The following is a 13,892-nucleotide window of genomic DNA, read 5'->3' as shown; positions in this document are numbered from 1 at the left end:
GATATTTGTAGTAGCAGTAATAGTAGAAGTTGTAGTCGAAGTATTAGTAATTAGAAGAAGTAGTGGTAGTGGAAGTAGTAGTATCAGTAGTCGTAGTAATAGCTGTAGTAGTGGTCGTAGTATTTAATATAACAGTTGTAGTCGTAGAATAAGTAGTAGTAGTAGTAGTAATAGTAAAGTCAGTTTTTGAAGTAGCAGTAGTAGTAGTAATAGTAGCAGTCGTACTAATAGCTGTAGTAGTATTAGTACTGGTTATTAGTACTGGTAGTAGCAGGAATAGCAGTATTAGCAGTTGTGGTATAAGTAATAATCATAGTGGTAGTGGTAGTAATAGCAGTAGTGGTAGTAATAATATTTATGGTAGCAGTAATAGCAGTAGCAGTAGTAGTAATAGTAGCAACAGCGAAAGTTGAAGTAGTAGTCGTAGTAATACGAGAAATATTAGCAGTAGTAGTAGTTGTCGCAGTATTAGTAAGAGCATTCATTATTTCAACAAAAAAGCCTAATTTTGAGCTAAATGTTTAAATACAGTTAATCCATGAGGCTTTTATTTTGAAAGGGTGGGACTGGGTGGGGGAGGGAGGGGGAGAGGAGACATAATCAACATGTTTGACACACATAAACAGAGGTTATTAAATGACAGGCTTCATCACAAGCAGTTCAGTTAGAATTCACTCTCTGGGGCTTTTATTTTGAAATGGGGTGTGGGGTGTGGGGGAGAAGGGGAGAGGAGACAGAATCATAATGTTAGATAAACACAAACCGGTTATTAAATGACAGGCTCATCACAAGCATTTCAGTGAGGATTCATTCTGTGGGGCTTTTATTTTAAAATGGCGTGTGTGTGTGAGTCTGTCTGTTTGTCAACATCACTAATTGGCTCAATCGCGAACACCTGTGTGCCTGAAGCCATTTGAAAATATTCTCCATAGAGATCCCATTGAAAATAAAAAGCTTAATAATTCAAAAAGTTTAAAGGTTCGAAATATGAAAAGTCATAGCACCCCTCTGGTGAAAGAGCTGAACATTTTGATAGTTGAACGGAAGAAATAGAAGAAGTTGAATAAAGATTCGAAGAACAATAGTTGGAATGCTTAACAGCATTCCAACAATTAAGAATCACAAAATATGTTTTTCCAATGGCAGAGGAAAGTCTGTATTTATGTACATGAGCTACTTTCTCTTAAAGCCAGAAGCCAGGGAAGTACGAATAAACTTGTGACCTTAAGTATAAAGTCTGGAGCTTTGTTTTCTTTTCTGTTTTATAAATGAGCTTCAGTGTGTCCTCAGTTCTGAAACAGGAAATGTACCCATGTACTCAGATGACTCCCCTGGGTGCTCTCAGTGTCATCTATAACATCAATAATCATTGTTGACGGAGCAGTTTCTGCTTATACTTAATCATGTCACACATTTGAGTTTTAGCAGTCTAGTTTAATTTGGAATTTGGGTGACACTTATATTATGCTATACTAATACTTTATGAAATGTCTTTGACAAATATTTCCCAAACTTTTTTCTGGGGACCCACTTTTTAAAAATGACAAACCATCGTGACCCAATTCACAAAAGGCCTCATCTATTGATCACGAGAAGAGCACATGTGTGTGTAAATGAACGTTCCTGAACATTTTTACTGCTATTTCTGTATCACCTTATATTATTATACACAGTGAACCCGCCATTTTGTAGAGATGTATGTACGTTTTATGCTTTTTTTATTGAAAAGATATTACAGCCATATTAAATACTTTATAAATGAAACCAAATAAATGCATTTCGATGAAGTTAACAGGCTCTCTCGTCCTTTTAATTTCCTCTCAAAAGCAAAACAATGTGTGCTAGCCTTTCATATTGGATTCAATGTTATAAAAAGGCTACACTTATTCAAATAATATAAACATTTAGGCTCCCTCAGGTGGCTTAAAGGTGTACCGCAGATATAAATGTTTAAATAAAATATTATGGAAGAAATTCAGCTAATTTAGTGGACGACCCTAATCAAATCTCCCGACCCAGTCTTTGGGAATGTCTTAGACCACAGGAACATGTATGAATTCTGAAAATGGGCGTAGTGTGCCTTTAACTGCTCAAGTCTTTAGCAACTAAAAAGTGTCCTCAGACCAGATCCAGCTGATTTAGCAGTGCACCATTTGTTAATGAAAGCAACAACAGGAAAGCGTTGTGAGTGCCAGTTTCACCATTAAACTTATTAAACCTTCTGGGAATGCTGCCAGAATCTCTGCACCAAATAGCAGGCGGGCTCCCTTCGAGGAGGACACACCACTTCATTGCCTTTGGCGTTACCCTTGACCCGACAGCGGCCAGGCGGTGCTCGGTGCATTACCAACGATTAGACCGTCACATGAGTCAGAGACGCTGCATCACTGAAGCATCCTGCCGTTGTATGAACTTTCTATTGCACTGTGGGCCGTTTGCTTCCCGCTCCGGGGTGATGTGGTGGAGAGGAAAGTTTTGATGGGATTCAATTATTCAGCCAGAAGATATTTTGTGATTGCCTTGTGCTGAACTGCATAGCCATGAATCACAAAAGATGGAATGGGCGACACAGAGATAATTCAGCCAAGAGATTGGAGGTGTGCCTGAAGCGCCTTCAATAAAGGTGAACCAGGAAGTCTAATGAGCCAAAGTGTCTCAGGTTCATCCTGCAGTGATATAACAGCAGTGATAGTTGTTGAGAAACTTCACTCAAAACCACAAACACAAACTTTATGGTGGCGCCAAAGGAAAAGTCAATCGATCAACCAAAGTCTGTAGGATGATTTGACTGGGGCCAATGAATGTTCCTCCCTTTCCAAGCGAGTTGGACAAGTACGGAGGCCTTCAGGTAACTTAAGAAAGGGGACATGCTCTCTCTAGAGCCAGTGTTTGGGCAACGCATTCTCACTCCCAACCCGTCAAATCCCGCCGCTTGGTCAGTGCCCCTTGGCATTGGAGATGGACGCTCTACGTAGCACTAGCATTAGTTTTCAACGACTTGGGACAGCTTATCAGTGTACGCTTGTTACATTGTTACATTGTCCTTTAACAAATGAAAGGACAATAAAACAAAACTTCCGTCTTCACAGGAAATTAAGTTGTGGCGAAAAAACAGAACAGAGTGTGCTTGACGTTCACTTGACTGACTAGCGAGTGAGAAATGACTCACGTGACTGACGACTGTTACGGGACGCAAACACTGGTCTCGTAGATGAAGGTCTTGTGAATCATCCACCATCCTTCCCGTCTACTAATGTCTCGGGAGGTTTTACGTCACACAGTTTGGGGGGCCTCCGTTGCGTCGATCTCCGTTGCCGAGGGGAAATGACAAAACGGTGGTATTTGGCGACCTCGGAGTGAGAACAGGATAGTTTGTCTGTTCTGAGCTACTGTACAAACATGGCGGACTCTATATGTAAATATAGAGACATAAACCGCTCATTCTACGCGATTGAAAATACAAGGATTCTTAGTTTTGGGTGATTATAAACGAATGAAAACATATTTATGCATAATGCTCCTTCAAATGAGATCTGACATAATTGACATAATTGTCAAAATTAAACTCTCCCCACAACAGAAAACAATTATTCCAAATATACAGAAGAGACAAACACACACTCTCATCTAACCACCATTAAACTCACCGACATTAAAGGTTAAAGCCTCTTTCCCCTAATTGACCAAACAAAGTACAGTGATTACTAACATCACATCATTCCTCTTTGCAAGTCAAAGCAACTGTAAGAAATTGAATTGAATTATAGGATTCCAAAATTGTTATATATATATATATCTACATTTCCATGTATTTTATATGTTCACTTACCTACATTGTACATCAGCGATTGCTGATGGCTTTCATTGGAGGTTGGAAACTTTCTCAGTGCAGGACCTAAATTAGAGTCTCTCGCTCCATGACCCTATTGCAGTATGTCAGCATCCAGGGACCCAGCAGAAGTAGGCCTGAGACCCAGTATGGCTCACAGCCCACAGGTTAAAGCTGCACGACGCAAAATCGTTTAAAGTTGCCGGCACAGCGTAGCAGAGATATCTAGTCAAAGGGTTGTAAATCAGAAGGGCGGTTAACAGTGTTGATGTGTGAATGTATTTAAATGAAACGTCTCATTTTCAAAAGGCCTGCAGATGTCATTGTTCAGTTGTAACACAGGAGGACGCCACACTCAAAGATTCAGTTGTTTTATTAACTATGGAGCTGGCCATTCATTATGCAGCACACTTCCTTACTATCTCGACACAGTAATACTAACAGCGTGGGGAGCACGTGCACAAAATCTCCCTCCGATATCTGACCGTGGAAACGCTGGTGATTTTGATTCTTTAAATGTAGATAATGAAGAACTTCCACCTTCATATAGTAACATAAAAACACATTTAACTGGTGGAGCAGCTCGGTCCCAAAATAACCGGAGCGTGAGGGAGCACTGAGGCTAATTCTGTCTGCCTCTGTGTGAACCCATGTGTCTCTGTAACCTGGATATCTCTGACGTCTGACACTATATCACCATGCCAGTAACGCCGAGTCCAAATAGCAACAAGATCAGCATGAACGACTGGTATTATTATTGTGGAAGTCCTGGCATACTGTGATGCATGCACTCTTGGAAACATTTGAGCCAAATGAATAGACAGTGCATGTATTTACGTATCTGTCTCCAGATTCTCACTGGTTTGCGGCCAAAATGACTTTAACTGTTCAGCAGCTGAGTAAAACTGTAATTTAATCAATTTGGAGATGCCCAAAAGGCAATTGTTTTATTTAATTTATTATATTTTAAATTCTTGGTGTAAAAATATTTTTAATGTGGGACTAATAATAATTAATTCCCTTTATTTTCCCCATTTATTTGTTCACATATTTGCATTTTGTTCCGCTAAATTGGCACCAAATTGCATATTCTTTCCAGGAAAGGATTTTTAAGGAATATATCAGAAATTACAGACCTATTAAAAAAAAAAAGTTACATACACGTTCAGCTACTCAGCAGCTAATTTAAATATGAAAAAAACTGAATAAATCAAAACTATGAAATAAAAAATCCATATAAACTACATTCAAGATTGTATTTTTTTACTGTAATTTATTAATTTCTGATCAAAACTGTGCACATATTGAGATATTTAAAATAAATATGTCAAGTTAAGACATGCACAAAATGAAGTTATCATTTTTAACCTTTTTCACACAGAAGTCCCCTTTACAAAGCTTCTGCTGGAGATTTCAATATGAACAACACACTGTATTGAAAAAAACCAAAAGCAGAAATAAAATGATTTATTGATATAAACACATAGATGTTGCATGTAGTTCTCCTCTGAAGAACAGTAAATTGCTGTAGAAGTCTTGGCATACAACTCGTTAGACTGACAATAATTGAGTTACCGTAGACAGTATCATTGGGGAAAGGGATGATTGTGGACATGGACTTAATAAACGAATGAACGATAAAGGCAAAAAGCAACAATTGTTCATCAATGCACAGGGCAACACTCGGCAAGAGGTCACAGGCAACAACCCTTTGGCGGTGTGGTCACCGGCCATATATACATGTTCTTCCAGGAATCCAGCACCTTACTGTGAAAGAAAAAGGAAATATTTCAAACTCTAAAATCTTTATTCCTCATTGTTATTCACGACAGTTTTTAGAAACGCTAAATGTGTCGCGCACCTCCTGCTGCAAAGGCCTCACTCCGTCTGCTCCTAATTTGGGATTGCAACAGACGAACAAATCACAACAACAGGTGTTAAAAAGTGTTCAGCGCCGCAGTCGTAAAAACGTCAGCGATTCATGATCATTTTAAAAGGTACAGCAGAAGGCCTACCATAAAATAAATCTGTCCATTTTTCAATATACGTGTTAAAAATAAACTTCATCCAGCAATTACTTGTCCAGTATTGTATAAAACTATGTATGACATTACACAGATTAAAGCAACAACATGTTTAAACCGTGTTAGAGTTCAGGGAGTAAATAAAATGCCGTATCCCTGTGTCCTAAAGGAGGCTGCTGCTGCTGAGTCGAGGAAATGTGATTAAGTTCTAACCGAGTACCCGCGGGGCAGATCTAATTTATGGGTGGTACCTCTTGGACTCCTTTAGGGGCCGAGGCCACCTTTTACAAGTTTAGTGCCCTCCATGTAAGGAAAGTAAGTCACAGAGAAGGCAGACATCACCTCGGGACTCTTTTAAACCTATCATATATGTCCACCTTTCATTATTGAGCTTTTACTGCATTCAATACCCAGAATTATCCATGCTGTGCAACTGAACTACAATGAGAAAAATATATATATATAATTAGTAGGGGTGTAACGGTTCACAAAATTCACGGTTCGGTACAGTAGAAAACTATAAATGCCAGAGAAATGTACTTGATTTTAAAATATATTTATTCATTAAAACTAACATCATGAAGTTATTCTTTGACTTTGAACAATGATGGAACTATACCTGAGTGACCCATCTTCTGGGGTGTCTTCTTAGCAACACATAAGCATAAAAAACTAAAACTGCTCCTTCATGTTCTGTAGTATTGTTACTTACATCTTGCTTACATCTTGTATTGTTACTTACATCTTGCAAAAGATGAGAAAAAAAAAAATATATATATATATATATATATATATATTATATATTATTTATATATTATTATTTTTTTTTATTTTTAATTCTAACGTATTGTTCGGTTCGTCATGCTAACCGAACCGTGAGCCTCGTACGGTTCGGTACGAATACGCGTATTGTTACACCCCTAATAATGAGACGATATTATCATGTAACAGGCACTTTGATTTGATCATGTCTGACCTGTGAGAATGTGAATGTTGACTTATTTCTTTGCTGCATCTGCAGGCGCCGCCGGGTCTGTTCAACACAAAGACAAGTTATTGGTGGGTTAAAACTCAAATACTGCTTAAAATGCATAGTTTTAAATGCATACATTTTTTTTAAGATCTTGACTTACGCTTGACCTCCAACTTGCAGCTGACAGTTGCTTCTCCGTGATCGTTCTTGGCTTTGCAGGAGTACACACCTCCGTCAAAGCTACCAGGCTTACGGATCTCCAGGGAGCAGATACCCTGGACGCAGATCTGCCTGTACTTGGGGTCGTCTCCAATAATCATCTGGTTCTTCATCCACATAACCTTCGGCTGTAGAAAGAAAAAAAAAAACAGTTTGGAGGAAAACTGTTTGTGTTTGTGCCACATGGCAAGAAAACAACTCTTGATTGACGTGGACACACAGCACTGACAGGGTGAGGACCTCCTGGGGCCTCACGGGGAATGTTACGCATGTGACCCCGCTTCTCCTCCTCCTCCTCCTCCCCCCGTGCTTCAGATGTAAAAAATACCAATTCTAGCCTTCTGATCGAGACCATCTACTGTTCGCTAGCATTCTGTTTGGCGACCTGGTGGGATTATGAGCCCATACAGGAGGTGAGAGGCTCAGACAGAAGGCCAACACGGGCAGGCAAAGATCATACACATACTCAGCTCAGAGCTCTCAGTACTCTCAGTACGTCCACTCGCCACCTCAAAATAATTATTTAGCTGCTGACAAGCAGTTTTGAGCAGTGGCTCTACCGGTGTGACGGCATAATCTAGCAAACTATGTATGCACGCTTGCATACTCGTGTCCCAAAATAAACATTTTAGACAGCATATCCTCTGTGGACTCATTCGTTTCCATTCATTCCACTGTAATATGTATGAAAATCAACTTTCAGTGAGTTCTTTGAGATAATTTAAGACAGCAAGCATTAGACTAATTTCATTTATATTTGTCAAAATGATTGCATTATTGTTGTGTCAGCAGAGAGGTTGTTCTGCCTTGGTGATGTGTTCGCTGACACTCAGTGAGACCCAAAATTCGAGACGTGGCAGCTGAAATACACTGAATTTATGAGCTTCTTTGTCTGGAAATTGAATTTGGAAGACAGACAGTGTTCTCTGACCAGAACCGCCATTTATAATGCACCAGCAGCGCAAGAACTAGCAACGACTGAAGCTCCTTGAACGTCGTTGTGAGTGACTTTTTTTTTTGCTCCTATTTCCGTAGGAGTATGTACTCTCCCACAGGAGCCAATGCAGCACGGACGACCGCCATTTTTAAAAAGCCGTTAGCCGTGTGAAGAAGAGACAACACAAAACACAGCTTGTTTAGAAAAATCCCCGGAAGAAAACACAGACAAATGGACCGAGGGTGATTTCCAGAATTGAACTTGTCCATGAGTACAAACCCACTGAGCGAGGCTAGTGGGTTTGGGGAGTGAAGGCTAGTGCCCAGCGAGCTAACCCAGTAGCACAGAGGCAAACCCTGCAGAACAAAGCACACCCACTGAGCAAAAGAACAATAGCCGATTCAATTAATATCGTGGCACGTACTTTCATAGGTTGATCGTGGCATGTAACAGAGTTGTTTAAATATTATTCTATCGATAAAAACAAAAAGCTAAAAGACAGCTTGTGAAACGCAGCAAACTGGCCGACCTCCCATCTGGAAATGTGTGCGAGCGGCGAGTTTGTGTTCCTATTGGCTGTGCGAATGCAGGCAGAAAAAAAAGACTTTGAAGGTATATTGTTTTCTCCCAGTGGGCAACTACTCTCAGGGTGTCCCCAGAAATGTTTGGTCCGAAAGGTCCCCACATCAGGTGTGGTGCAGATGTTTTGCTGAAGCGGTTAGTTTCGTGGGAAAAACATGACAAGACACAGGAACTGGTCAGATTTACAAGACATGTTACATACTTTTGGGGATCCCCTGACGGAGCACAGCAGCTTGGTGCTGTAGCCGACGGTGGTGGCTCTGTCATTCAGATTGGTGGTGAACTTGGGCGGCTCGCTGTAGTCGCGTTCCTGGTACTTGGGAGGCTTGTAGTTGATACCTGGAGGGTGGAAGAGAAACAGACTTGACCATGAAGCTCCAAGCTGCTCATCTCTGGTACTAACACAGTTCAAATATGTTGTTACTTACTTTTTCCATGATCACCAATCTAACGGTTGGTTGCATGATTGCAATTTGCCCAATAGTATGTAGGATTGCATCTCTATCAAAAAATATCAATAATCAAGAGCAATAATCTGAGCTCAAAGGTCCACTTACTAGCTGCCTGAGCTTTCAGCAGCACCTCAGAGTCTGCTGAAAGTGGACCTTTGATTGTAGGTTATTTAGTTGCACACACTGTTCCCGAAGTTTGAGAATGAACCTCCACACCCAGATTTGAATGTGAAAGTGAAAGCCTACTCGCGGACAACCGATGTTTTTACAGCGTCGAGAGACCGTCAGTGAGGGAAGGATCAATGAGACAAAAGCTTCAGCGGGAAACAGTAACAAAAGAATTCCTGTGGTTCAATAAAAGAACAAGTTACCCGTCTTCAAGATGCTGGCCTCCCCCTTTGCAATGGTAGCGTCCTCGCTAGTTCCACACTTATTTTCAGAAAACGCTCTGAACTTGTAGGTGTTGCCCATGATGAGGTCAGAGATGGTGGCGTTCAGTCTGTGGTAATGCTCCAACACAGTGAACCAGTCCTGTCGACACACAACAGGACAAGGTTTTGAGGATTCAGGATTTACTGTGAGTACTGTACCAGGGGGATCCTTCCATTAACAATCATCGTGTGTTATTCATTATGACGTTGCAGACAGACGCGCTCCGACAATGAAAACTCACTCCAGTCTTTTTGTCGGCCTTCTGGATTGTGTAACCTGTGATTTCTGTGTTGCCGTTGTGTTTGGGTGGAGTCCATTCCAGAGCAGCATTGAAGCCCCAGCTGTCCACAAGCTTCACACTGGCGGGAGGCCCCGGCAGCTCTGTGAACAACAGAACAACACGTGTTAGACCGACAGTTTTTGAATGACATCTAACGTAAATATATGAGCACATATTTCCGTGAAATGTCATTTAGAAACATCTGCTACAGCCAAGGACAAGGGCAGACTGCAGCGCTTTGTTCGCTCTGCCGAGAGGATGATTGGCTGCACGCTGCCGTCCCTTCAGGACCTGTACGCCTCCGGGACCCAGAGGCGGGCTGCAATCCATCAGGATCCAAAACCGGACACCACAAGAACAGTTTCTTTCCAACACCATCTAAAGGCCCAATGGCACGCACTTCTATCTGTCACATCGATGCACTATTATCTCTCTACATTGCGTGTTTTGTTGTTCTTGAATCCCGTGAACCTTTGCACATCCCTTAGAACAGCTAAATGGGCCTCAGGCCGCCATCTAGTATGCCGCGGAAAAACTGCCAAATGGTTCGATTAAATCAAACCCTTTTTGGTAAATTACAAAGCTAGTTGTTTTATATCTAAACGTGCTCAAGGATACACATAAAATAAATAGAATACAATTGAAATAGTAATAATAAAATAATAAATGCATTATTTCCATGACCAATTTCTTTGAATATCACAACCACGACTCGTCAGGTAGAGACAAACGTGTTTTCACTTTTAGCTGGCCAACGTTTCCTCGGAGACAAGTGACACGTGATTTGAATCTGTGATGTTGGGGACAACCCGGTGCCAGCGAAAGCTACAAAGCATGTGTTACGGAAATATGACCCTCTGTACATTACATTTGGCTTCATGATGGCAGGCTGTGAAGAGCGAGAGCAAGCTGAACATTTATTTTGGTCACTACAGCTGTGGCATAATACGTATTTACAGACCAGGTTATTTTCTCCTTTTTTTTTGTCACGTTATTTTTTTTTCTCATTTATTTGTATTATTTTAGAAGTGGGCCTCTTTCTACAATTACATTGAACATATTTTTTTAAATTACAATTTTTAAAATAGTTGTTTTTTTATTTTCTCTACCTACGCGGCAATAAACAGAATTCTGATTCTGATAAAACCAACTGTCCCCATCATTCTGAACTGTATCTTGCAGATGCCGCTTCCCACCTCCTAATGTAACCGTTTGCTCACCAACAATTTGCAGGATGAGTGAAGCCTTGTCCTCGAAGTCATCCACCTTCACACACATCTCATACACTCCGGAGTCTAGCCTCTCGGCTGTGCGGATGAACAGGATGCTGTCTCTGTCGGAGGTGCGGATGTTCACCCTCGTTGTGTCCAGCGGCTGTCCGTCCTTTAACCAGGTGACCACAGGTTTGGGTTTGCCCTGGTAAAAAAAAAAAGAAGAAAATCAGACAGTGAATTGTGAGGGAGCTGCGTGCTGTTATTCATTACGCATTGACAAGAGCGCTCCAGTCATCTTCTGCTTACTATGAAGGGGATGGTCAGGTTGATCTTGGCTCCATTGTGAGCGACGTATCTCTGCCTGAGGAAACGTGGCAGGCGGACCTTGGGGCGATCTGGAGAGAAAAACAACCAACGATTATTAAAGTGTCGGAGGAGGATCAGCGACAAGACGTCACAGCCTTAGAGGGATTGCTACGATCGAGAGATTTTTGGAGTGAAACAAAAGGATTTAATTTGCTTTTGTGACCCACAAATCCTGAAGAAGTCCATCAACTTGCTGGGCTGATCTAAGCCCATCTGAGCCAGGGAATCTTCACTGGTGCCACAAGGGTGTGTCTGTGCTCAAACTGGTTATAAAAGTAACCCTTATGCTAAGTCCTTTATCCCTTTGCTTTATATCCACACCTTTCATTCTTTAAATGGCAGGATGTGTTTAAGCAGCTACACAGATCGTTGCACAAGTAGCGTTTTGTATGGATTATAATGAAAAGTAAATAAAATGAGAAGCTGCACATGATATTGGAGGACAGGAATCTACGGAAGGCAGGATAGTAAGTATCTGTGTGCTGTCTTTTTGGACTTCAATTGTATTTTGCCTATTGGAAAAATCACATATATTTCATTTATTTTTTAATGCCATAATAAGTGTTGCTTTACATGGTGTTGAATCAATATTTACTCAAACTCATATTAAAACATTTAGCTGTGTTTTAAGCCATCATTGAATTTGTTCCCCTCCTGTCAGGATCCAGGATCCCTGTCTGACCTGACGCCTCCCATGGCCACACCCTTGAGTGTGCACAGCTGAGGACACTCCAGCTGATCACCTCCTGCTGCCTGACACACCAGACTCAGGGCCCACTAATGAGTCTGCTGGCACTACATAAGCTCTGGCCCTGCAGTCTGGGGGTGTCAGGTCGTACTCTTTTTCACCCGCGTCAACCCTGTGGCGTCCTCTGCCCTCCTTGTGTGTACGGATTACACTCCGCCGCTCTGCCCTCCTTGTGTGACACGGACTACTCTCGCCGTCAAGCTGCCAGCCCTCCGGTGTCGAGCCACGGGCCTCACACCGTCGCTCTGCCACTCTGGTGTCGGACCACGGGCTCCACACCTTCACACATTCGAAATAAAACCTGTTCATAGTAACTTCTGTCTCCTGTGGTCTTGCGTTTGGGTCCTACCTGCGAACTCCCACATAACACTCCTAGTTTATTGTAGTTTGTGCACGCTGACTCACACAGTTGCCTTATTGGGACCAATTAAGTTGCAATAACACAGGAAATTAATGTTAAGAGAGTAAAATGTGTATCTGCATGTCGGGAATTTAAATCATTTTCAATATAAAGTATGAGACGCGCCAAGTGCCCTGGAGGCTCATCAAACGCTTCCTTCTAACACACAGATAGTTAGCAACTGTGACATTTAATATGATACTTAAGCCCCTTAAGGACCAACTGCTGAGTCCAGCGCAGCACCATTTGTCAGGACTCTAAATAAAGAAAGCGTACTGTGGACTACCTCCCCTCGTCACGCATGATCGGGATCTTCAGTTACTCCCACTCTTGTCAGAATGCATTCAAATTAAAGCGAGATTATGCAAGAAGGGGACAGCCCAGCTATGCTTTCCAAATCTTTGAGTTCATTTCGTCGGAAGCCATTCATGACTTGTTTCTATATGTGGCGGAGCGCCTGCTATGGAGAACGGTCAACACGGACCACTTTAAATACTGCCAGTCCGGCTGGGGTCAGGTTGCCGTCCCTCCCCATTCGGCTCTCCATTCCGCATAACGATGATTCGTGAGTGAGCCGAAGCAATGCAGCTCCTCCTTGTAAAGCCCTCAGGGTTCAATCATCATCTTACCACAGATCAATCCACATAATACTGTCTATGATTAACACTGTAAGGTATAGAGCATCCGTAAAACCCATCTACTTAACAAGTGTGTAGTTGTAACCCTGTGGTGAGGTGGATCAGTGTGAGAGGGCCACAGTTCTATGCCGTTAACTCCGCAGGTATGTGCCAACGGGACACGGACAGCTGGGGAAAAAACATTGCTGAGCTGCTTCAGTTTGACTTCTGCACTTTGAAACTCCTCTTTCCCGTAATAAATGGCTCTTAAGACAGACTAAATAGTTCAATAGTTTGTCCCATATGCTTTTAACTTTACAGATGGATTAAGTTTATTTGTCTTGATAAAAAGACCTGTATGCAACTTGATTCTCAGTCACATGGAAGTTAAGATCCAGACACATATCGTATCCGAGTTTGAGACCAAATTCATCCTTTTAAACCAAATGTAAAAGCCTTTTCCCCGTTTCCCTGTTTATAGTAGACGCTCACACTCGCACTGTGAAAAGCATTCTAGTGTTTTCTTTTCATGTATTATCTACATCATGCATCTGTTCTGCTTCATTGAGCTGCTGTGACGCTTCAGTTTCCACACGTTTGTTTGTTTGCGACAAAGTGCTAAACCAACCGAGTAAGTAGTTATCGTGCTGAAAATGCACAGTCAGCTATTTACTCAATATCGAGTGATGTTCTGAGACAGATCTTGCACGCTTCTTACCAGCGACCCCCTTCACCTGGACGGTCTCGGGGAAGGTGACAGGCGGGCTGCGGCCGCCGACGTTCACAGCCACCACGCGGATCCTCAGACGGTCGCCGGTG

General features: G+C 41.9%; 1 protein-coding gene across 1 annotated transcript in view; it reads right to left on the bottom strand.

The window, feature by feature from the left end:
* Window positions 1-5,281: 5,281 nt before the first annotated feature.
* Window positions 5,282-13,892, bottom strand: part of mybphb (myosin binding protein Hb) — an 11,458-nt gene continuing 2,847 nt past the window's right edge. Inside the window, exons 3-12 of the mRNA XM_079265529.1 lie at window positions 13,792-13,892; window positions 11,249-11,337; window positions 10,949-11,144; window positions 9,690-9,829; window positions 9,388-9,547; window positions 8,767-8,903; window positions 6,987-7,173; window positions 6,830-6,886; window positions 5,691-5,722; window positions 5,282-5,596 (exon numbers count right to left, since the gene is read on the bottom strand). The exon at window positions 13,792-13,892 is cut by the window's right edge and continues 67 nt beyond it. Coding sequence (XP_079121655.1) covers window positions 6,852-6,886; window positions 6,987-7,173; window positions 8,767-8,903; window positions 9,388-9,547; window positions 9,690-9,829; window positions 10,949-11,144; window positions 11,249-11,337; window positions 13,792-13,892 — 1,045 coding nt within the window. The 3' untranslated portion in view covers window positions 5,282-5,596; window positions 5,691-5,722; window positions 6,830-6,851. The remainder of the gene's footprint in view (window positions 5,597-5,690; window positions 5,723-6,829; window positions 6,887-6,986; window positions 7,174-8,766; window positions 8,904-9,387; window positions 9,548-9,689; window positions 9,830-10,948; window positions 11,145-11,248; window positions 11,338-13,791) is intronic.

Source organism: Melanostigma gelatinosum, assembly GCF_949748355.1.
Source record: "Melanostigma gelatinosum genome assembly, chromosome: 3".
Taxonomy (NCBI): Eukaryota; Metazoa; Chordata; class Actinopteri; order Perciformes; family Zoarcidae; genus Melanostigma; species Melanostigma gelatinosum.
This window is presented reverse-complemented; position numbering and strand designations above follow the sequence as displayed.